At 34.8% G+C, this 24,686-nt stretch overlaps 1 protein-coding gene across 4 annotated transcripts in view; it reads left to right on the top strand.

The window, feature by feature from the left end:
* SEPTIN10 (septin 10) overlaps window positions 1-22,963 on the top strand; it is a 46,780-nt gene extending 23,817 nt beyond the window's left edge. For 2 of the 4 annotated variants that reach the window (XM_039349121.1, XM_039349120.1), the window contains exons 8-12: window positions 3,432-3,600; window positions 8,520-8,555; window positions 11,937-12,069; window positions 13,731-13,921; window positions 21,680-22,963. In XM_039349121.1, the coding sequence (XP_039205055.1) occupies window positions 3,432-3,600; window positions 8,520-8,555; window positions 11,937-12,069; window positions 13,731-13,921; window positions 21,680-21,695 (545 nt within the window). In that variant the 3' untranslated portion in view covers window positions 21,696-22,963. Of the gene's footprint in view, window positions 1-3,431; window positions 3,601-8,519; window positions 8,556-11,936; window positions 12,070-13,730; window positions 13,922-14,097; window positions 14,860-21,679 lie in introns of those variants that run through there. The other 2 variants (XM_039349123.1, XM_039349122.1) reach the window with 2 other exon arrangements.
* Window positions 22,964-24,686: the final 1,723 nt, after the last annotated feature.

Genomic DNA, 24,686 nt, shown 5'->3' with positions numbered 1-24,686 from the left:
ATTATAGAAAGCCTTCATTTCAGTCTTGACTGTAGTTGACAACATGGACAAGTCCCTGCAGTTTTTCCTGGCAGAATTTTTGAAAGTAGCTTCTATTGCTGCCTCACATTCTACCAAATGGGCTGTCCACTTTTAGATCTAAACTACTTATTTTTGACATCTTTTTAAATATGTATTAGACAGATATTGATCCACTCTATAGCTTTTAAAATATAAATTTAAATATTAATGGGTTATTATTAGCCAAAGAAATAAGTAGGAGTATTATTTTTTGCCATAGGGCATTACAGAATTTTAAAAAGGAAGTAACATTTTCAAGAGCTGCTCATTTACATAAATTTAAATTAAAATTAAGTAGTACTGGATGCCACTTGCAATTAAATAATTTCTCCATCTTTTATCCCATTTCCATTCCACCTAAAAGTTTCTCCCTAAGAATTTAAATATCTGGCATAGAAGAGAGGTAAAAAAATCATGAAACAGTTGATTGGAGAAGGCTTGTAAATTGCCATCATTAGCTTTTTTTCTTTCCAGTTGTGATGCTTATTCTGTTCAATTCAAAGTTTATTTTGGTCAAAAACCAATATAGAGCAAAATAATGAACAACTGTTTCAAAGTAAAATAGGAAGGGTGCTAAAAGGATGGTACAAAATATTGTTACCGCTGTTTTTGCCAGTATAAACTTTGCCTTTAAAATTAAAAAATAGAATGCTATTTATTTAAAATTATCTTAGTTTATGTAAAACTAACTCCTAAAGCTAAAATTCAGAAATAGGTTCTACACAAACACAAACAGACAGACAGATAGACAAAGAGAAAGAGAAAGAGAGATATTCAGGGTTATTCAAAGATTAGCCATAGTTGTACCATGTTAAGGAATGGGGATTAGTCTGCTTGGAATTTATTTTGCTGGTTGCATAACATAATTTTTTTTAAAAAATATATTTTATTGGTTTTATAGTTTTAACAAAAAGTGTTTGAGACACAACGTGGTGTTGGGGTAAACAAAGATTCCCAACATAAAATCACAGAATAACAGCTCAACTTAATACATTCGCTATCATCTCTCTATTTCCCTCAAGTAACATAATAAATTTAATATATTTCATTTCTATCCTAAATTTCAATTACTACTAAACCTGTTTATTAAAACTTTATCAATTTCGATTACCATAACCAAATAATGTTTTACATCAACATATTACCCCTTCAAATATCTCTTGCAAATAAATTCAAGTTCTTAATCTCTCTCATCCCTTTTTTATCACCAATCTTACTTATTTCTTCTTCCAATAATAGCTAATTTAGTTTAAAAAACGACAATATTATCATATCTTATCAAATCATATTACTTTGGATAAATATCTCTTAATTAATTAAACATTACACATATATGTAGTTATAATTTTCTTACTTCTAAATCTAGATCATCTTTAATCTTTCAGCCAGTAAGTCCATTTTTGTTGCTTATCGTAATCATTGACTTAATTCATTTCCATTCATTAAGCAAACCAAATTCCATCCATTTAATTACCATATCAAAACATATTATTATACACAAAAATCTCCTAATTAATTAAACATTTCAAAATTCCAGTCTAAATCAATCTATTACTCCAAGAAATGCATTCTTAGTCTCTGTAAAGCCAAGTTTCTTTTTTCATTCCACATTTAACTTTCATATTTCCATACCAAACAAACTTCCATAAAACAAAAAAAATCATCAGACTAAATTAAACACACATGAATATAATTGTATATTTCTTACTTCTAAGTCTAAATCATTATCCTTAAAACAATCCATAGAACCAACATTGCCTTTTAATCCATTCAACAACTTTTACTAATTTAAACATAATTGCATTTTTCAGCTCTAAATCACTATCCTTAAAACAATCCATGAAGTCAACATTGTCTTTTAATCCATTAAACATTTTAAAATTTGTTTTTGAGTCTAATTCTGGGTTTCTTTCTCTGCCACATCGGCTTCCATGAATACGCTTTCCTTTCAACCAGTAAATCCATTCTCAATGCTTGTAGTAGTCTTTGAGCAAATGTATGTCTCTTTCTCTGTAGTAAGCATCTTTTTTCTCTTTCAACCAATAGATCAATTCTTACTGCTTGTAATAATCTTTGAGAAAGTATAACTCTCTTCCTCTGCAGTGAACGTCTTTTTCTGCTCTCTTTGTGATGTAGTTGCTTTGTATTTTGAAGTCTTAGTCTTTGCTTCTTCTGGTTCTCTAAGTTGCTGGAGAAGGGATTGTCAGATGAAATAAATTCCACTTCTATCTCTGTAAATTCTTCTTCTGGCACATTTTGATTTATGTCATAATCAGTTGTAACCTGGACATCAATTTGGGCAAATATAGTAGAGTCTCTAGATCTTAATTCTTAAGTACAGTTTTTAAATGTAGCACAAATTTCTGCAGTGGTCTCATAAATCTTTTCCAATATAAGTGCACAATTCAGTTATATCTGAGGTTTCTCCATTTTAATACTAATGCTTAAAAGGAGATCTCTTTTTCTTTTTTGTAGAGGCTTTGTTTAACGTAGAAACATCCACCCCCACAGCTTCACAGGTGCATAGCTTATCTTTAGTGTTTTAAAGTTCATAAGAAAAAATAAGCAAAGTTGAAGTATTAAATTTTCGCCACTAGATGTCCTCAGTAAGTTAAGAAAGTCCTTTCCAAAAATCAATTCTCCCCCCCCCCCTCTTTTAAGGTAATGTATATATAAAAAAGTAGAAATAGTAAATTTATTAAAAAGAAAGGAGAGAGAAACCTTTTCTTTGTTTTTTCCTTTTTAGTGTCCCAATAAAAATAGATTATAGCCTTTCAGTGTTTGTGAAATGCCTTTCTTCCCATACAAAAGCAGAAGCTGCCTTTCCAAACCAGGGAAATAATTTCAAAAGCTCTTTACAGGCACACAATCGAAAAAATAAACGGAAAAGAGAGAAAAATAAAAAAAAATTCTCACCCAGATTCACCACGGGGGCACTAAAAGCTTAGATGTTGTTTGACTTACAGTCTGAAGCGGCAGGGCGATCGGCCATTTTCATGGCCGATCTTCTTCTCTGTTGGTCCTCAGAGTTTCGTCCGGACAGCTAGAGGAGCTCCCACTCCTCTGCAGCCGGATTGCAGCCTCCTCGACAGAAGTCGCACCCTCCAGGGCGACTTTGGACCCCACCAACGGAGGGAAACCTAGTCGACGAGGAGAGAAGTCTCCACGTGTGACTAGTGACGCCGCGAACTGGAACTGGAAGCCGCATAACATAATTTGACAATGTCCAATCTCCAGGGAAGTAGAGTCCTTTTGACATGTTATGATGCATATTTGCATAAACAGTTTTTTAGAAAGTTTTTCTTCTGCCATATATACTGTTTTGAATATATTCTAAGAAAGTGCTACTCGTACTATATTCCCTTCCTTAGTGGAGAACGAGAACCACTGTGATTTTGTGAAACTTCGAGAAATGTTGATTTGTACAAATATGGAAGATCTCAGGGAACAGACTCATATGCGCCATTATGAATTGTATCGGCGATGCAAACTGGAAGAAATGGGTTTCCGAGACACTGGTCCAGAAAACAAACCTGTTAGGTAAGTACATTAAAAGTAATTATATATTTCAGCGATATAAGAATGTATTCACACTCTTTAGTCTTACAACTTCTTATTTGTAAAAGCGGGGGGGGGAGGTGACTTTTTAAATTGTTAAACTGTCAGTAGAAATAAGCATTTAAAATAATTGTGTAACTAAAATCTGAAACTCTTTGTTGAAAAAAATTCTGACATTGCTTGGGCCACCACCTGTACCTCAATGGCTAGTTAGCCACATACAAGATATCTGGCAACTACAGCTTCAGCATTTGCAGCAGAGCAAGTATTGGGAAATATTTATTTGGGAGTACTTGTTGGTCATTTGATGGATTTAAACAAAGCTGCAATCATTCTGAAGGATGCCCTATTTGGATTGTAAGAATAGTTAGTGCTGTGTCTCACTTACAATTGAGTATTGCTGCTTTCTGTGATTCTGTAGGATATTGACTTCATCTAAACTGGGGATTATACTTTAGGATTAATGACATCTTCTAGTCAAGAATGGCTTGAGGAATGTTTTGTGAAAATGGGTCAGTCGTATTCTCATTTTAGGGAGGATATAACTAAAACATTTCATAATTTTGAAGTGATATTATTCATGTTTGTGATATGTCATTTATGCATTCTTCCTTTTTGCATATATTTTTAAGGATTTTAATTACAATGGTATAAATGAATACAAACTAAGAGAAAGAAAAAAAATACCAAGAAAGAAGTGCAACAAAAAGAAAAAGAGAAAAAAGAAGGAATATGATAAAGATTCTGGGGTTCCGCGACCATTGTAACTTTGACCGGTTGTAAAATGAGTAGTTGTTAAGCAAGGACTAACTATATTCCCCTTTCACTTTTTCTGCTACTAATACCTAAAACAGAAGCTACTCTGCTGATAGTCTTCGGAATCTGAACAAGCTGAAGCAGTTACTGGAAATCTCTGGTATTAATTTTAGCAGTCTGGAATTTTCCCATTGCTGGTGATGGGTGTATCTGAAATCAAGATAGACCTTTTCAAGATATTATAGTGCTAAAATAAAATCTCAGTTATTGGTGGGCAATCCAGTAGAAAATAATTTCTTAATTAGATGTTTTATGAATTATTATTGAACTATCAGACTGATAAAATTACCAGCATATTGCTGAGAGTCAGAGTCTAGCCACTAAACTCCAATGCCTGGCCATTGCTTCTGCCATTGTTTTTCTTCTGGCTGCTCAGTTCGTAATGATGGTAGTTTTCTCCAGTGGTCCCAGGTAAGGCATGCTGATAGAGCAATCCACCCCTAGCCATCACTTCCAGGCTTGAGGCTTTCCTTGCAGTAACTCACAATGGTAGTAGTACAGTTATTTATTATGTGCTGTAACTACGTACAGGTAGTCCTTGACTTACAATAGTTCATTTAGTGACTGTTCAAAGTTAAAACAGCACTGAAAAAAGTGACATATGGCCATTTTTCAGACTTAGACCATAGCAACATCCCTATGGTCATGTGATCAAAATTCAGATGCTTGGCAACTAACTCATATTTATGACAGTTGCAGTGTCCCAGGGCCATGTGGTCACCTTTTGCAACTTTCTGACAAGCAAAGTCAATGGGGAAGCCAGATTCACTTAACAATTGTGTTACTAACTCAACAACTGCAGTGATTCACTTAACAACTCTGGCAAGAAAGGTCATAACATGGGACAAAATTCACTTAACAAGTGTCTCACTTAGCAATATAAATTTTGGGCTCAGTTGTGGTCGTAAATTGAGGACTGATTGTACAGGTAGAAGATAAAAAATAGCAATTACTGTAATAGCAGACTGTTTCTACCAGGTAGTCAATCACTTCTTCACTTTCGCTGTCCACTGTCTTCCAATCTATAACTCACCCTTCACCATCGCTGATCATTCATTTTAGCTGGTCAATCATCACTGTTGTACCACTATTTTAATTTTTCTAACTTCTTCAAGCTATATTCAGTCCCAATTTATACATTCATTTCCTCTTTCCAACTCATTTAACAAGCAACTATTTCCTAAAATAAAATCTGATGTGATCCTTATTCATATGCATATTCATTGCCCGTTTGTTGATTTAGAGCACGTATATGATAAACTATGCAATGTTTGCATAAATAGGCAATTAAAGTTTGTTGAATGTGATAAGAGTAGCATATGACAGAAATAAAGCATGTGTGAGAATAAATGGAATTCTTACTCAGATGGTCCAGCACTGAGCAAGGGGTAAGAAATGGATATATGACTTCCCTTTGGTTGTTTAATGCTTTTATGGATCAATGTAAGTGACAGTAGAGGTGTTGAATGTAAATCTATATGCACTTTTGTATGCAGATAATGCTGTGTTATTGGTTGAGAATATGAATTATTTGCAGGGAACATAGAAAGATTATATGATCTAGTGAGGAAGATGGCCTGAAAATTAATTCATCAAAAGGCTAAGGCAGTTGTGTTTGACAAGGGAAATGGAGTGAATGATTGCAAATTATACTTGAATAGTGAGCAAGTAGACATTAGTTGGTAGAATAGTTTGTAAAAATGAGAAGAATAGAGTAATTCTTAGATATGCAGCTGCTACTAGGTGCTATGGGGGTCTTTTGCTAAGTATAAATTAATTTAAGCATAAGTTAGGTGTAGTAACATTTCCTTGATTTTTATCTCTTGCCTGTTATTATTACTTGTTGCTTAGTATTTCCTACCCTTTCTATGCTTATGTGGGAAAAAAAGAAATAGTGTGATGGGCTTGTATGTCATATATAGAACAGAAGTTCTATAAATATGTTGGAAAAAATAATCAAAACCAGCCCTGTAGACTGCATTTTTGTAATGTGTAATAATCACATATATTTAATGCATGAAAGTTGCATGACGCCTTCAGTTTCCACTGAAGGAGAAATATAGGTATTACTTTACAAGTTCCATTAATACCACAGATGTACTGAAAAATAGCCTACACTTTTTTCCTGAATAGCCCTCAAAGTAAATAGGGAGTATGTGCAGAAGTATTTCTAGGTAGGGAAGGCATTGTGAATTTTTTTTCCAGCCTCTTAATAAAAACTGACTGGCAGGGAGGGGGCTGAGAATGCAGCAGTTGGCAGCTTTCTGAGCTGCTGCCCTTAGGGGTGCATTTGGGTAGTTTTTCATGGTTTTTTTTTTTTCTCCCTTCCTGTCCTTAGTTATCCTGTGGTCTTTTTCTTTCTTTCTTTCTTTCTTTTTGGCATCTCTCGTTATACCAAATTTGCCAAGGTTCTGTTCACTGGTACAAGAATTATCCTGCTGCTGGGCAAATAGAGATCCAAGCCCCTTTATAGAATTTCTTTCCAAGAAACACTCAATTTTAGGTAGCTGTGGAGCCTTTTTGTATTTACTTTTTAATGCTTGCAATATGTTAAGTATCAGTATGATGAGTACTGTACAGTGTGTTGGCTACAAATTGAGACTAAATTTGCCAGCTGTTTCTTCATTTGGTTTCAGTACAAAGTAGTGTCCAGTTTGAAATTTGCATATCCAACTCCAGTACTTAATGGAGGGTTAGTGCCTACTCAGGGCAATTTCTGGTGAAAATTGGGCATTCATTCCTACTGATAAAGGGGCAAGATATTATCGAAGGTTCCAGTTTTGAAACTCAAGTTCTTTTGCCATGAGTTTTACCCTCTTTGTTCCTGACATGAAAAGATTCTGAATGTTTCTTATGTCAGTCCTTTTTAGTTCAGCCGTCTCCAAATTTATGAGGGCAATTGGGAAATAAACCTCCGTTTGGTTATCAATGACAGACACTCACAAATACAGAACTTTTATTATACACATTAGAAAACTACAACATGACATTACTTTTCGACATAATTGCGGTACTTGTTATAACATCTTACAAGGTTTGAAATTCCTTAGTAGTAGTCGCTCGGCACCAAATCTGGGCTATGGAGGGGGTGATTAAAAACACACCAACAGAACTGCTTCAAAAGTACTTGGATGTATCAGGCAGTGTGTGGGAGAGCATTATTGTGAACCAACACCACACTGGAAGTGGTGCCATAGAAAATCCCGCCAAATATGAAGATGCCAAAGGAGTACTGCTAGTGAAGTTCATGGAGCTGGTTTGGACCGTCAATTCAGAAGTCTACTGTGAAATGTTATGAAAACTCAGATGAGCCATCCATAACAAGCAACGGGGAATGCTGACTTCTGGTGTTGGTTCATGATAATGCTCGCCCGCACCCTACTAGACACACCCAAGAACTTTTGAAGCAGTTCCTTTGGAATGTTTTTGATCACCCCCCACATAGCCCAGATTTGGTGCCGATCGACTACTACTAAGGAATTTCAAACTTGGTAAGATGTTATGACAAGTGCCGCAATTATGTCAAAAAGTAATGTAATGTTGTAGTTTTCTAATGTGTATAATAAAAGTTCTGAATCTGCGAGTGTCTGTCATTGATAACCAAACAGAGGTTTATTTCCCAATTGCCCTCGTGTTTAGACCACCCTATAATCTGTACAAATGCAGGTACCAGGTTTTTTTTCTCCCAGAGTAATAAATAATCCATGAAACCTTTCAAAATGCCACAAAGCTCTTTGGTTTTGCTGAGCAGGTTAAAATAGCTACAAACTATATTGGTTGGGTCTTTATTAATATATTTTGTTAAGTGTTAAACAGAAACTTAAATATTATAAAAGCAAATTATATTTTTGTAGGAAAATTTAATTAATTTAACTTTTGGAACAATGCTACAGCTTTTATGGCACCAAATGCTCAATATTCTTTTGTAAAAATAATGTAAATTGGATTACAGTCTCACATCCACTCTCTTGAAACAATTTTCTTTAAACTCAGTAAAACTAACTTTTGAATAAACTTGTATAGGGTTTGAAAAGGTTATTTGGACAATAACATGCCTTGATGAACCTGTATACCTTTCTTTTTAGGGTACCAGATAGCAAGAAGACCAGTTATAGAGAAAGGTATATTGTTTTGTAGTATAGAATGATTAAAACATAGTTTTAGATATATTGCTGTTTTAATATATTGCTGATTTTTTATCTTTATAGAAAGTGATAGCACAATCTTACATGAACTGACAATGCCTTATAGCTATATTGATTCTAAGCTTTATAATGAATTAATTTATATCCAACAAATTCAGCGGCCTTTAAATATAGCACAGAAACCGTAATGTAATAGTGGTTCAATAAGTTCCCAATTCAAAAGACTCAATATTGTGAAGAGAAACACTTTCTTCTGTCCAAGAACACAGAAAGCTACTTGTTTTTGAACACCAAGATCTATACTGGATTGACAAAAAGAGTGTGTTAACGAAAGAAAATTTCCTTTGTTCTTAAATACCCATTTTCTTCTGTCTTCTTGATATTCAGTAAAGATTTCCAAGATCCTTGCAGCCATAAGATTTAAGCTCCTGTACTGAAATAAAACATGATTGGTGAGGATAAAACATTAACAGTGGAGAAATGAATAGTTAGATTATCCTAACTCTGAAAAAGAATTGTTTTAATATAGATTTTAGGAAGTTTATACTTAAGTTGTCCCTAAATTGATGTGATCGTTTATTTATTGGCTATAATTGAAAAGAAGCTATCCTTCCAGGTTATACAGATACATACCGGTACTTCCACACTACAGCTAATAAGACTTTTTTTCAACAATAGTATTACTTTGGTTTTATTTTACCTCCATTTTAGGCACATTTGCAACTTTTAATTCAGCAAACTTTCTCTAGAAGTTTAAACAGGCTTTTTTTTTTTTTCAAATCAAACCTGCCAGAGCATAACATTAACCCACCCACTCTGTAACCTCTAATCAAATTCCTTATGAAGAAGGCCAAATTGTTTTTGACATTCTTTCAGGAAAGCCAGAAAAAAATGAGTGCAGTTCTACTATCAGCTTGTTTAATTTATATAACCTTTCATGCAAGATGTATGGATAGTAAAGAAATGAGATATGATTCTATAATCCAGCATACAAGGAGGAAAGGAAAAAGGTTGTCAGATATAGTCACTACACTTTCAATAAGAATGTTGCCCAGTGAAGTAAAAAACCTGCAGTTAAACTGTGCTCATATCTCAACTGAATTAGTCATGCTGTAAATGAAACGCTCGAAATTTAATGATGAAAATAGCACCTTTGCTCTTTAATAGATTTCAAGGGTGAAAAGTTAGGAGAAACTCCAGATGCTGCTGTTATACATTAGAGAAAATTATATTTTATTTAAAATATAAATATCTAAAGATCTTCTAATAGGTGTGACTACTTCGGGCAACTAATCTGGTTTATTTAGTAAAATTATGGACATATAACATGAGATAGAAACCAGTTTTCAAATAGCTTACTTTTGCTTGTCTACTTTGCAACAACATCTTTACTGAAACATGACTTTATTGAAAGAGCATCTAAGAGGCCATCATAATGGCAATATATTAGAAAGGAAGCGTGTTTTTAACAGTCATTGAGAAATTTTAGAAATGTTTTTAAAATTAAGAAGAAATTCTTAATAGGTAAATAAAGAAGAATAAGCCAGACAATAAAAAGAAAATGAATACACAAAGGAATCTTTTTAGAGTTTTTACATGAAAGTATAATTTTAATAAATATATTAATCAGCTAATGTTGTCAGATATGTTGGATGATCTTTAGATGTCTATATTTTAAATAGAATTTCCTGTATATTATATGCTATTACATATTATTACATCAAGTAAACTTTGTGGCTAAAAGTTCCAAACCTCTTTTGGAATTTCAAATATTTTTTAAAGCTTTCGCTAAATTAATCTCACTATTTTAGCAGAGTTAAATTTCATTTCACTCCATAGGCCATATGTCCAAGCTAAATGAATTTAAGATCAAGGCTTAAGAATGCCCTAAGCATATATGGTTTATATGTATCTTAAGATTTTTTTTAAATTTTTTTTTAAATTAAGCCTGTATTCAGCTCTGGGAAGGTTGTGGGAGGGTAGGGGAGGGTTGGGAGGGTTGGGGAAGGGAATTTTTTTTTGTAAAACTCAAAAATTTTCAATTAAAAAAAAAAAGAATGCCCTAAGCATATTCAAATTATGCAAATAATTCTTAATCATACTGTTGCTGCCTATCTCTTCCTAACAGACTTCTTATTGCATCCTATTTGTACAAGACATTTTTTTTATTGTGGAAATAAATTCTGTCACATATATTTCACATACAACAAATATAGTGTTGCATTTGAACTTGTATGTATATGAATATATCTGTAACCTATTATTTTCTACTTCAAAATGAAACTGAGGCAATAGATTATTGAATATGTAATTACAATATGCCTTGTTAGTATTAATTATCAAATATGTATAGGGTAATTTCTTCTTTGAGTCACCTGATATCTTCATAATGATTCCGCCTGGTGACTCTTGCAATTTTCTTGCTACTACACTAAAAGAATTTGCCATTGCTTTCCTCCAGGATTTTTAAAAAAATTATTCACCACTCTAGGATACAGCTATAGTATTTTATGGTGGCGGTGTCCTATCCATATAGCAAGCAGTTTCAACACTCCTTAATTTGTTGAGATCAAAGTCAGCTAGATGTTGCCAGTTGACTTCCATGTCATATATGTATGCCTACTACTAATCAAAAATGTTATTTGACCCATAGAATCATATACTACATTCTATATTACAGTTGTCTTCTTGTAACAGTATTTTTATAAGAGGATGTATAGGATAACAACAGTACTTTGAATTGTTCCTGGGAAGTGAGTGAAGTAGTTTTACAGTTGAAGATGAATATTCCCAATGATTATCTCATTATTATATTTGCAGAATTCACATAGTCTGCTTCTCCCTGATACTCTTTGCTCCTGCCTTTAACAACTATCTTCAAATACTCAGGGCAGAAAAAAACAATATATAACCAATCAAAATAAATAAGCATGTTTTATGCAAAAATAACTGAAAACTGAATTACACATAATTTTGCATTTTTTGTTTTGAAAAATGGAATGTCCTTGATGTAAGCAATTCTGTATTTGTTTCCAATCTGTCAGATGCACAGCTGCTGAAATCTGTTTGTGTTCTTTGGTTGCTTTTGTGACTGATGCTTTTCCTCTGGAAGAAAATGTTTTGGATTTCTACAATTAGAATATTCTGACCATGGAGTCCTATTTTTAATGTAAAATAAGTATCAGCCCAAGGCATTTATTCCACATTTTTGGAATCTCCAAGAGAGCATTAACTTTCTGCAAGAAGGAACCTTTTCAGAGGTGCTCTGATTTTTTTTGTTGAGCACAATTCTGAAATGTTTAAACATTGTTGCCTGTCACTAAATAATGAAAGCTATTTACATTTTATGACTCTCAGTCTACAGGAGACATATGAAGCTAAAAGACATGAATTTCTTGGAGAATTAGAACGGAAACAAGAAGAAATGAGACAAATGTTTGTGCAAAGAGTCAAAGAAAAAGAAGCATTGCTAAAAGAAGCAGAGCGAGAAGTAAGTATATATTTACTCTGCTTAGGTGAGTTTGGGTGGTTGTAGAAACTTGGAATAGATTTAATCAGATTCTCAAATTTTGGGATGCCTTGTTCTCCTAAAACAGTCTAAATGAAACTATCAGATCATGTTTTGTCAGTGATGCACTGTACCTGGACAATCTGGATGCCAACTTGTACTTGCAGAATGGGGACATGACCTAGCAGAGATCCAGCTGTGCACATGGAAGCTAGACATGCACTCCGGCAGCTGGATCACTGTCAGAATTCTTCCCTGCTGAGACTGTTCTTGAACAGGGGCTGTTGCCTAATCTCATCTTTCCTTATCCAAGGCAATTCTTCCTCTTGGGGGTGGGCAGGACCTTGGATCCTGTGGGCCTGCTCTAGACATCTTGAGCATTTTGAGTTCCCACTGGTACTGTAGGAGTTGTTGTTGTGAGTACAAAAGTTGTTAAATAAAGAGTTTCAGCAAATGAAACCCATTCGGACCAGCAGCTCAAAGCAGATAGTAGGTCAGTTCATGACATTCCCTCCTCTCCCACCCCACCCTGAGAATTCCTTAAGCACACAGATATGGTCATAACAATCTCATTTGCCTACAAATAGGCAAGGGATACTCAGATGTGATTCACTGAACTCCCATTTGATTAATTACATATGGCCATTGACCACTGGGCTTTTATAGGCAATTGAAAAAAAATCTACTTAAATGTTTCTGAGTCTAGATTAACAAATCCCTACCTCGAATTGTATTGATCAGACTCAGTGGCAGCATTCTGTGCTGTTTGATTCGAAATCTCAAGGGTTAGGGATATCATTCTTACTAATCTTTGTAACCTCTTGGTCTCTAAATGGCATATATTTTAAAGTTTCTGATCCTTCTAGAGATTACTGTTCCTTTCAATGGATTAAGAGGAAGTATATTTAGCCCATTTATAATAACAATATTCCAATTCAGACAGTTTAAATAGAACAAATTCACAGTTCTTGACTTGGGGTAAGAAAAAAATATATATTGATAAATGTATTCCAAATAGAATACATGTCCCCCAACCTTTATCACAACAACCTTCCTCCCCCCCCCCATAATATTAACTGGTAGGTAGACATTTCTCTTGTCTCCCCTCTTACCCTCATAAATTTCCTCTCCCGGGATCTAATAAACTGTTTATCCTGTTTGTTAAAAAAAAAAAATCAATTTTGTCACAGTTTTGTAGTTCTTGCAGGGCAATGAACATGTTCAGTTAACATTAGTTGGAGGCTGGAGGCATCTAAGAAATGTGCAATGATTGCTGTGCATGGAATTGTGTGACCTGGTTTTCTCATTGCTTGGCAAAGGAGGAAAAAAAAAATGCAACACTGATGTATATTTGATACAAATTCCTCTTCAGTTTTCAACACATTAAAATGAGGCGTTTGATATTCTCAAAAGTTGATCTAATATATAGTTGCTCAACTTGGTTGTAATTTGTTAAATAGAAGTCAGTTTTTGCATTCTGAACTGCAAGCTAATTAAAGCAACATCTGTATTCAGAGTATTTTAAATCGCACATGAAATAATTATCTTAAAAACCTCCTATTTTACAATGTAATTATTGAGCATAGACCAAAGATGAAGCTAAGCACTTCTGGTAAAAACAATGCTTTTATGATTTATTTCAGCTTCAAATGAAGTTTGAACATTTAAAACGACTACATCAGGAAGAGAGAATGAAAGTGGAAGAAAAAAGAAAGCTTCTCGAAGATGAAATTATTGCATTCAACAAGAGGAAAGCTGCCTCAGATATATTGCAAGGGAGGCCTCTGCCTCCTACACCTACAGCTGGTTTTAAAAAAGATAAAGATCGGAAAAAGTAAGTAGCTCATTTTGAAAGTTTGGAGGAAGGGGAAACTTAAGGGACAACATCTTAAGCAACATAAACCACTCAGAGATTCCAATGGTAAAAATGATGATTTTAAATTTTATAGGAAAAAAAATTGATTAGGCATCTAGATGAAAATACTTGTTTTTCTTTTTTTTTTCCTTAAGGGATCCAGGTTTTCGGCTTGAGCTCCTATGCTTTGATGTCAGAGATCAGGAAGTTGTGAACGTAGATGATGAGAGAACAAGAGAGAAGTTAGAAAGGGACAGATACCATCACAGGGAATACCAGCAATAGCCTTTGGCTGTAATCCACAAAGCTTTCAGTGGTTAGGGCCTGATAGTAAGTCACAGAAACAGAACCTTATATTGAATATTTTTAATACTTAGAGGAAGCTGTTTACCCAGTCCTAAAATTATTGGTACAACTCACATCAGGAGTTATAGTTTCCTTGCTATAATTCAAAATATTAGTAGAATTTTTACAATCCTAAAGGTATATTGTGAAATGCAATGCAGCAACTCTGGTAGTCAAAATCTCAACTGCACATTGAACAATATTCATTATTTTTAATCCTACAATTCTGCCTTAAACCGAGAGTAGAACAATCCAGAGTGAAACTGCAGGAAGCGAGAGAACCAAAACATCCAGGACTGAAAAGTAAAGATGTTTTTTTAAAAAAATTCTTCCAGTTTATTTTTCATTATAGTTTTTTTTTACTTTTTAAGTATACTATCATAACAGGAAAATCTTTTCCAATGCTAGTCTCCTCCAATGGAGGAGAAATCAAATTAGGCCCTTTCTGAGATTACAAGTAGTTCTCAATTTACAACCATTCATTTAGTGACTGTTACAACAGCACTGAAAAAAGTGACTTATGACCGGTTTTTAAACTTACAACGTTTGCAGCATCCCTATGATTACATGATCAGAATTTGGGCACTTGGCAATTGGCATGTATTTATAACAGTTGCACTGTCCCAGGGTCATGTGATCACCATGTGTAACTTTCCCAGTTGGCTTCTAACAAACAAAATCAACGGGGAAGCCAGCTTCGCTTAACAACTGCATGATTCCCTTAACAACTGCAGTGATTGTGGCGAAAAGGTTACAAAATGGGGCAAAACTCACTTAACAATTGTCCTAACAATGTAAATTTGTGATTGTAAGTCAAAGACTACTTGTATTACTTCTTGGGCAACTAAACTGGTCATCCTGTCAAAAGAAATCAGATTAATTTAACGTGACTTGGTCATCCTGGTTCCTTCTAAATGTTCACAAACTGACTTCTTTTTTTTTTTTTTTATTGAAAGTTTTATAAATTTTACAAAAAGACAAAAACAATACAAAACAAAAGACAACATATACAAAAAAAAAACTAAACATTACATACATAAAAAAAAAAAACCCCATCCCCCACCCCTCACAAAAACCCTCCCTTCCCCCCCCTGAGCTTCCCAGAGCAGAATATAGGCTTAATTAAAGATTAAGAAATAAAAATAAAAAATTAAATTAAAAAATTTATATTTATATATATATATATAAAAAATATCTGTATATATATATAAAAATAAAACTTATAAAAAAGCTATGTGATATTTTTGTATACCCAATCTAAATTGTATAAATTTTATCCATTTGTCCCAAACAGCAAGAAACTTCTCTTGCGTTTGTTGCTTTAAGAAAGCCGAAATCTTTGCCATTTCCGCCAGATAAGCTACTTTAAGAAACCATTCCTGCAATGTAGGCAAAGATTCCTTCTTCCAATATTGTCCTACTAACAGCCTAGCGGCTGTAATCAAATTTAACATCAATACAACCTCCTTTGTATCACAATCTGTAACAATGCCTAACAAAAATAATTGCGGAGTAAATTTTACCCTCCTTCTAAAAATTCTCTGGATATTCCACCATATTTTGATCCAAAATGCTTTTATCTCTCTGCATGACCACCAAATATGATAATAGGAAGCATCCTTATAACCACATCTCCAACATTTAGGTTGCACGTCAGGGTACATAAGAGACATTTTTTGTGGATCAAGGTGCCATCTATAAAACATTTTATAAAAATTCTCCCTAAGGTTCTGTGCTTGTGTAAATTTGACATTTCTCACCCAAATGGTTTCCCAAATGTCCAATGAGACTGGGACACCAAAATTCTGCGCCCATCTAATCATACAATCTTTAATTAATTCCGTTTCTGAGTCCATTTCAACTAATACCCCATAAATTCTCTTAATATGGGTTTGTCTTTGATCCTTGACTTGCTTAATAAGATTTCCATCTTCTCTAAGAAAACCCAATTTACAATCCACCTTCCATTTATCTACTAGTTGCCTATATTGAAACCAAGAATAAATAATATTTTCTTGCGCTAAATCTTCCCGTATTCTTAACTGCCAGTTTTGCCCATCCCATCTAAGTAACTGACTATAAGACACCATGTCCATTTTTACTCCTCTTTTTATTCCTTCTATCGCATGCCAAGGTATAGCCCATAATGGAACTTTAAAATCACTTTTATAATATTTTCTCCAAATCCTAAGTAAAGAAATTCTTAAAATATGAGATTTAAAGACCCAGTCCATTTTTTTATTAAATATTAAATAGGCATGCCACCCATAAAGTAAATCCCATCCCTCTAAATGAAGTATCTCAGGATTTGTCAAATTTACCCAATCACTGATTAGTGTTAAAACCACCGCATCGTAATATAATTTCAAATTTGGTACCTTAAGTCCACCCCTCTCACGGAAGTCTTGCATAATTTTAAACTTAACCCTTGGCTTTTTCCCTGCCCAAATAAATTTATTAAGACCCTTCTGCCACTCACTTAAATTAATCTCATTTTTCAAAATCGGTAACATTTGAAACAAAAAAAGAAACTTGGGTAGAATATTCATTTTTATCACTGCAATTCTTCCCATGAGGGATAATTGCAACTTCTCCCAATTCTTCAAGTCCTTCTGTACCCTGACCCACAACCTTTCATAATTATTTTTAAATAATTTTACATTAGAAACAGACAACATCACCCCCAAATATTTTACCTTATTAACAATCTCAAAACCCGTCAAGTTAGCCAAAATCTGCTTCTCCTGACTAGACATATTTTTAGGTAAGATTTTAGTCTTATTTACATTAATCTTGAAACCCGAAACCAAACCATAATGATGAATCAACTGTAATAAGTTTACTGCAGAATAATCAGGTTGCGACAAAGTAACAACCAAGTCATCCGCAAAAGCTCTCAACTTATATTCTTTTTTGTTAACTTCTATTCCTTTAATTTCCTGAGACTCTCGAATTTTGATCAATAATATTTCCAGTGTTAAAACAAACAACAATGGCGATAAAGGACACCCCTGTCTAGTACCTTTCTCTATTGTAAAAACCTCCGACAAACCTCCATTAACGATAAGTTGTGCTGTTTGTTTTTGATATATTACCATAAGAGCTTGCAATATCTTTTCACCAAAATTCATCTCTTCCATTACTCTTAACATAAAATGCCAATTCAATTGATCAAAAGCTTTTTCAGCATCTAAAAATATCAGCCCTGCAGGAACTTGGTTGTTTTTATCTAAATATTCTAATAAATTAATAATTTGTCTGACATTATTTTTCATGTACCTTCCAGTTATGAACCCAGATTGATCTTTATGCACAAGGTGATGCACAACCCTCATAAGCCTATTTACTAAGATTTTTACAAATATCTTGTAATCCACATTTAAAAGAGATATAGGCCTATAATTTTTTGGTAAAGTAAGATCTTGATCCTCCTTTGGAATCAATGATATAAAAGCACTACGCCATGAAGGAGGAATCTCTAAACCCTGTAAGATACCATTAAAAAGATCATTTAATGGTTGGATCATCTCCTCCATTAAAGCTTTATAATAAACAGCTGTTAACCCATCCGTACCCGATGCTTTCCCTAGTTTCAATTGTTGAATTGCTGAGGCAATTTCCTCCTTAGTAATTAAGCCATTAATTTCATGTTTCTGATCCTCAGTCAGTTTAGGAAAACTTGCCTCAGCTAGATATTTATTTATATCTAGCAGTTGCACATTAGTAGATTTGTATAACTTTTGATAATAATCCAAAAAAGATTTTTTAATCAATTCCTTCTGAGAAACTAATTTACCCTTGTAATTTATTTTCTCTATTATTCTCTGTCTCTGTTTCTTTCTTAATTGATAAGCCAACCATCTCCCAGGCTTATTAGCATTACAAAATGTATTTTGTTTCATAAACAATAAATTGGTTGCCGCTTGATCTGCTATCAACATATTAAATTGTGACCTTAGTAACTTTACAGATTCTTTAATACTTTCATCAGAAGGATTTAGAATCAAGGCCCTTTCTTTTAATTTAATTTCATCTTCAAGTTCTCTACGTTTCTGCAACTGCTTCCGCTTATGACAATTATTCATTTTTATCAAAACACCACGCATAAATGCTTTACCTGCATCCCATACCATTGACATTGAAGTCCCCTTATACATGTTCAAAGCAAAATAGTCCTTTAAACACTCCTTTAACTTTTGAACATTCTTCTCTTGTCTGAACAAATTTTCATTAACTCTCCAGGATCTCCTTTCCTCTTTCTCTTGAGTCAGCTCCATCCAAACTGGGCTATGATCCGTCAGTGATCTAGGAAAAATCTTTACATTCTTTACTTTATTATACAAATCCGTAGTAATCAAAAAAAAGTCAATTCTTGAAAAAGATTGGTGTCTATCAGAAAAAAAAGTGAAATCTCTCTCCTCTTGATTACATTCCCGCCAATAATCCCTTAATTCCCAGTCTTCCTTCATATCAAAAAAAGCTTTAGGTAACCTTGCTTGTTTAAGAAAAGGAGAGGAACCTTTCTTGTCCCTTTGTATATCTAAGACACCATTCCAATCACCCATTAATACCACTGATCTATAGTCAAGCAATGTTATTTTTTGATGTAACTGCTTATAAAATTGTTCCTGTTGTTGATTTGGAGCATAAAGTCCCACTATAAGTACTTTCTTACCATATATACCAAGTTCAATCATCACATATCTCCCCTGGGGATCTGATTCTACCAGACAAGCTGGTAGGTTTTGTTTAACATATATAACAACTCCCCCTTTCTTCCCAGGAGCAGAAGATATAAAATGAGATCCCAAACGAGCATTGACTAAATATTTCTGATCTTTAAGTAAAATATGAGTTTCCTGTAAGCAAATAACATCATTGGTATGTTGCTTCAAATAATAAAAGATTTTTTTCCGTTTCTGAGGAGAATTCAATCCATTAACATTCCAGGTCAAAAACTTTGCCATCTCCCTTGGCACGCAGCCTGGAGAAGACACCATCAAGATCTGAAAGAGCTGCATGTGTTGCATAACTCTTGGGTCTTGCTCCTCCCACCGGCGATGATGCACTTCCAGAAGAATTCTCTTTAGGCTCTTTTTTACGTTGCTCCTTCTCTTTACGCTTATAAGCTGCACGAGTCATCCTCTGCTCTTTAACCTCCATCTGGCGTTGCCTTTCAGCTTGTATCATCCCAGCGGAAACCAAACCTAATGCCTCAGATTGCTGCTCGACTTCCTTGCCGCTCGGAGATTTCTGACCAGATGAAGTTGAGCCTGCACCCAGGACCGAAGTATAAAACTCTCTAGCTTTGTCAACTGTATTCAATCTGTAGCGTGTCCCCGCATGGCTCAAAACAATACCCATCGGAATTTCCCATCTAAATGGCATCAATCTAGCTTTGAGCTCATTGGTTAAAAAAGCGAAGTCTTTCCTGCTTCTTAAAATTTTGGATGGGATTTCCTTTAGAATGATAACATCTTGGGCAGCAATCTGAAATCTTTTGTTATAAAAGGCTTGTATAATCTCATTCCGCAGGGACTTCTTTGTAAAATAAATCACCACATCTCTAGGCAAATTCTTCTGCTTAGCAATCCAGGAGTTAAGTCTATAAATTTTTTCCACTTCTCTATGTAATTCTCCTTTATCCATATCCAAGGCCACTGCCAGATCAGTAAGGACCACCTCCACCAAATCTTGATTCATATCTTCCTTGAGGCCTCTAATCCTCAGGGCATACTCCATCTGTCTGTACTGAAACATCAAAATATCTTCTTGTGAGGACTCCACCTTCCTTTCCACATCTTGAATTTTATCATCAAAGGAATCAACTTTGTTTTCCACTTCCTCAAGCCTTGCATCGAGCTTAACCACCACAGTAGCCAAGCCTGAAACTGCTGCGAGTATATCTTGTCGTAAATCATTATTATTTTCTTGCAATTTAGTCTTTATCCCTGTTATCTCTTCTTTAAGATCAGATTTAATTTCTGATTTAATCTGTGAGGCAAATTGCTTCATTTCCTCTCTCATTTGAACTACAATCTCTCCCATTATGCCTCTGACCTCTTGTGCTGAAAGTCCAGGCAGAGGGGGGGAGGGTGGTGGCTGAGCCGGTGGTACATGTTTAGATTGTTGTTGTAATTGTGCAGTGGAAGTTATAGGAGAAGAAACAACCTTAGGTATTGAAGCAGGCTGCTGTCTCTTTGAAGCCATTTTAAAAAGCGCAGTTCTCACTTCCCTTTCCCCTCCACACAAGAAGGGAGGAGGAAAGAAAAAGAAAAAGAATTTAAAAAGAGACAAACTATAGTCCTTGAAAATCCAGAGAAAATCCAAAGAATAAAAGATAAAAGAGCAAACAATTCAAAAGAAAAAATTCTAAGCCAAAAGCAAAAGCAAAAGCCAGTCCTTAAAAAGGGAAAGTAAAACAAAAGGGAAAGGAAAAAAAAACTCCGACACTTTCAAAACGCCATCTTAAATCCTTTCACTAATATAACAAAGAAAAGGAGGAAAAATAGTAAAAATCAAATAATAAAAAAAATAAACACCTAAAGTATATAACAAAAATCCTTTAAACTGCTCCGTCCGTTTAAAAATTACTCACCAAAATACTATAAACACGGAGATAGAAGCGGCGGTTTCTTTTGCTTCCTAGGAAGCAAAAACAGCTGGGAGGCGGAGATCAGCAGGAGCTCCGAGGGAACACTCCTTTCACCCCCCCTAGAAATAAATCCAGAGGGGGTTTAGGGGTTCTACCTCTATTCCTGCGTTCTCTGTCCCTTCCCTTTGCCCGGGAAGGGAATTCCGAGCCGCGGGCCAGCTGATGCGCGCTGTGCTCCGCGGTTCTGACACTTCCCCAGCTGGACGGCTAAAAGATAGCCGCCATCGCCGTCGCCTCGTACCGGAAGCTTCCCACAAACTGACTTCTTAATCTGCTGCAGAGATTTGCTTTATATTGATATCAAGTTGATTGTTCTCTCCTCATTTTTGAAGATGGAAATAACTTTCCCTTCTTCATTTCTAAATCTGTCTTTCGTGATTCAAAGATCACAGAAGGGGCTCCCAGATGATATCTACAAGTCCTTCAGAGCTATTTTATGTCATAGTTCTGCTCCTGGAGACCTCAATTTTCATACCCAGATATTTCATAACTTATCTCTTTCTTACCTTGGGTTTCCCCTCCCTCCCCTTAGTTAGCTGTTCTAGTTAGGTCTGTGCAAACATAGTTCCTACTACAGGAAAAAATAGAAATAAAATAGGAATTGAGAAGCTCTATTCTATTTCCATCTTACCATGTTCAAACTGTGGATCTCCTCTTCCTTTTTTCTTTTACTCCTCTTAGATAGCTTTAAGATACACTTTTAGTGTTGTAAAACTAACATCTTTCTTTTGTTTCAGCCCCGGTTTTATGTGAATTGGAGAAGAAATTCTTCACAAATCTGAGAGGAAGAAAGATGGATTGTTACCTCCTTTCTTTTTCTTAATGTTTGTTCATTTGAAAACTGACCGCTGCAACTGTATTAAAATATATAATCAGTTCTGCATTCTGTACTATAAGTTGCTGTCCAATTAAGAATGCAGTCAAATGGACTTATTTTTTTTCAGTAGCTTGCACTTAAACTATGTGCTTTTGCCCACAGAAATGCACATCAGCCTTCTGTACCAAAGATCACCGTGCTATGAACTATGGCTCTTGTGCTTTGGATCTGAAGGCAAATGACAGCTTCAGAGTGCATTGGGGCATAACTCTAGCATGGGTCTGCAACTTGCTTTCCTGCCACTGCTCAGTGAGGGAGGAGAACAGCTGCTCAGTTGCAAGGAGAGCTTTAAGGAAAGCAGAGAAATGCCACATTCATGGGCCTGAAGCCTCAGAAGCTCCTTTTGCCTTAGAATCTAAAGCACATCAAAGCCCTGATATAAACAGTTTTCATTTAAGTTACGAATACTGTGGTATAATAGTATTCATTGAGTACACGTTATAACTTTTAAAGAATTTGTGCCTTAACTATATAGTCTTTAAAGTGCCTTTTATTGAATTGTATAAAATATGTAAACCAATATATTTTAAAATGTGCACTTTGTAATTTTGTAATGATGACAAGCTTTAGAGTTAAAGTGGATCATGGTTGCCTTTACCATTGCAGTATTCATGCAAGTACAGACATTACTTGAAAACCGATACTGAAAATTAACTTGGTTGCAAGGGTGTCTTCTTTTTAAGCCACTTTTTCTCATCTACGCTAAATTACACAATATGAACGCTGGGAACAGTCATTTTGAAAATTAGGCCTGATTTTAATAAAAATCCTGACGTCATATTCATTTAAGCATGTCTTGTGTTCCTTGACACAAAGCCTTCCATCAATTTTAATTCTTATAATTTAACATTAACTAGATGCACAAGTGGTAGAAGAAGAAGAAAATAAAAGTGAAACTATTTTTTTTCCTGAAGTGAGCTTGAATAGGATTGAATCTCATGCTTGCTTACTTGGACAAAAGTTCTATTCTTCAAAGAAGCAATATCTTAATTTTGAAATTATCCATTACTTAGACAACCAGTGGTTCTGGTGCTTCCTGTTTACTAATAAATATAGCAGTTGCTTATGTAATAGATTTCTGCTAATTATTTTATAAAACACATGTAATTTGACAAATAAAGTTATTTGGTTAAACAATTAGTAAGTATTCCACAGTGCAACAGTGCTTGGATTTATTGGATAATAGAACTGTTCTAGCTAGTCTCACTGTTTTGCAAACTACCAGTCAGACACTGGGGCCATCAATGGTACTTTAGCACTACAAAGATGAGATAAATATATTCATAGGCACTGGAGAAAATATCAGTTGGATGGCAAAATTGTCAACATCTATCTAAAATCTTGTTTGGGTAGATTATTCCATAAGAAATAAGATCAGTGCTAATATTAGTTTCCTGGATTTTTTTTTCAAGTATGTGTTCTCTTATAGAATGTTTTTTTTCAAAAACAGGTATGAAATCTGGGAAGTGGGGGGAGGGCTCATCTAGTGCTCATGCTTCCTAAGGCCCCATCTAGTGCTCATGCTTCCTAAGGCCCATGATAGTTTTTCACAAAGATACTAACAGATTCTTAGCTCTACTCATACTCTGTGGTATAAATCCTGCATACGAGCTCTGTTGTCATTCATATTGGATTGGTTCCCGCAGCTAAGCCTATGCATCAACCTCCATTTTGCTCTAATTGTGACCAACTACTAGGGGTCTCAAGTGAAGATACACCACAGGAATGTTGTGATAAGCAGGTCCCTCCATACATATCAGGGAAGTTGCTAACCTTTTCAGCAGTTTTACAAAATTAGCATTAATGATATGATTGGTACACTTACTGGGTCTGAAACAAGAAGAGTTTCAAAGAGTTGTGATGATTTCCTTTGTAAAGTAATTATTTATAAAAGTGGAGAGAACATATTAATTTATATATAAACTTTAAAATTCCACTGAGTATATTTAGATAAAAAGTTGAAGATTTGCCATTATTTAAGATCAGGGGTGTCAAACACGCAATATCACGTGACGTGTTGCGACATCGCGACTTTTTTCCCATTGCCGGCAATGGGGTAGACGTGGTTTCAGCATGACGCATCCAGCTGGCAGGCCGGCAGTTTGACACTGCTTAAGATAAAGATGGTTTTTGATGCAGGATGAGACCATAACAAATATAAGGCAGGTGGCTCAGAGCCTTTTCATACAGACTGACATTGGAGAAACAATAAAGGATCCTATATCAAGTCCCTGAGGCAACTATTATTAAGGTAATTTTAGGCCCATAGTATGTGTCAATAAAGGAACATTTGAGCCTCAAAAACAAAAATTGGGTCCACGCAAGGAAATGGGAAAATATCAGGTGCACAGAAATCAAAGATTATAAGAATAAGTGCATGTAAATTGTAAGGATGACAAGGTGGAACAAAAATTAGCTCAACTCTTTAGCAAAAAATAAAACAGTAAAATTCCTGCACTTTGATTGTAAACATCAACAATGTGCCTTTAAACTACAGCAAGACAGTTGCAATATTTAATGACTACTTACAATGTTGTATTATTCTTAACGTCTTTTTAACCAGCATTCCATAACTTACTTTCTTGAGAAACCTTTTTCAATAGTACCCCAAGTAAAGAAGTTTGAACATCTCTTGCATATATTTCATGAATTTTAGTCGATTTCTCCATTGCTGAACTGATTCACAGAATTTCTTTGTGACTACAGTTCCTTGTAATTGCTTTTTAGGTTAGGCATGGAAAGATCACTTTCTCTTCTGTTGTTATGACTGCAAAGGGAGTCATCTGAACTTCCTTCAGGAGCCATATGGCTTTAAATTTGAGCAGATGAAACCCTGGCAGGTTAAGCTAATTAAGTGTAACCACTGG

This window comes from Crotalus tigris, unplaced genomic scaffold (genome assembly GCF_016545835.1).
Source record: "Crotalus tigris isolate CLP2741 ecotype Arizona unplaced genomic scaffold, ASM1654583v1 scf7180000018227.753833, whole genome shotgun sequence".
Lineage (NCBI taxonomy): Eukaryota > Metazoa > Chordata > Lepidosauria > Squamata > Viperidae > Crotalus > Crotalus tigris.
This window is presented reverse-complemented; position numbering and strand designations above follow the sequence as displayed.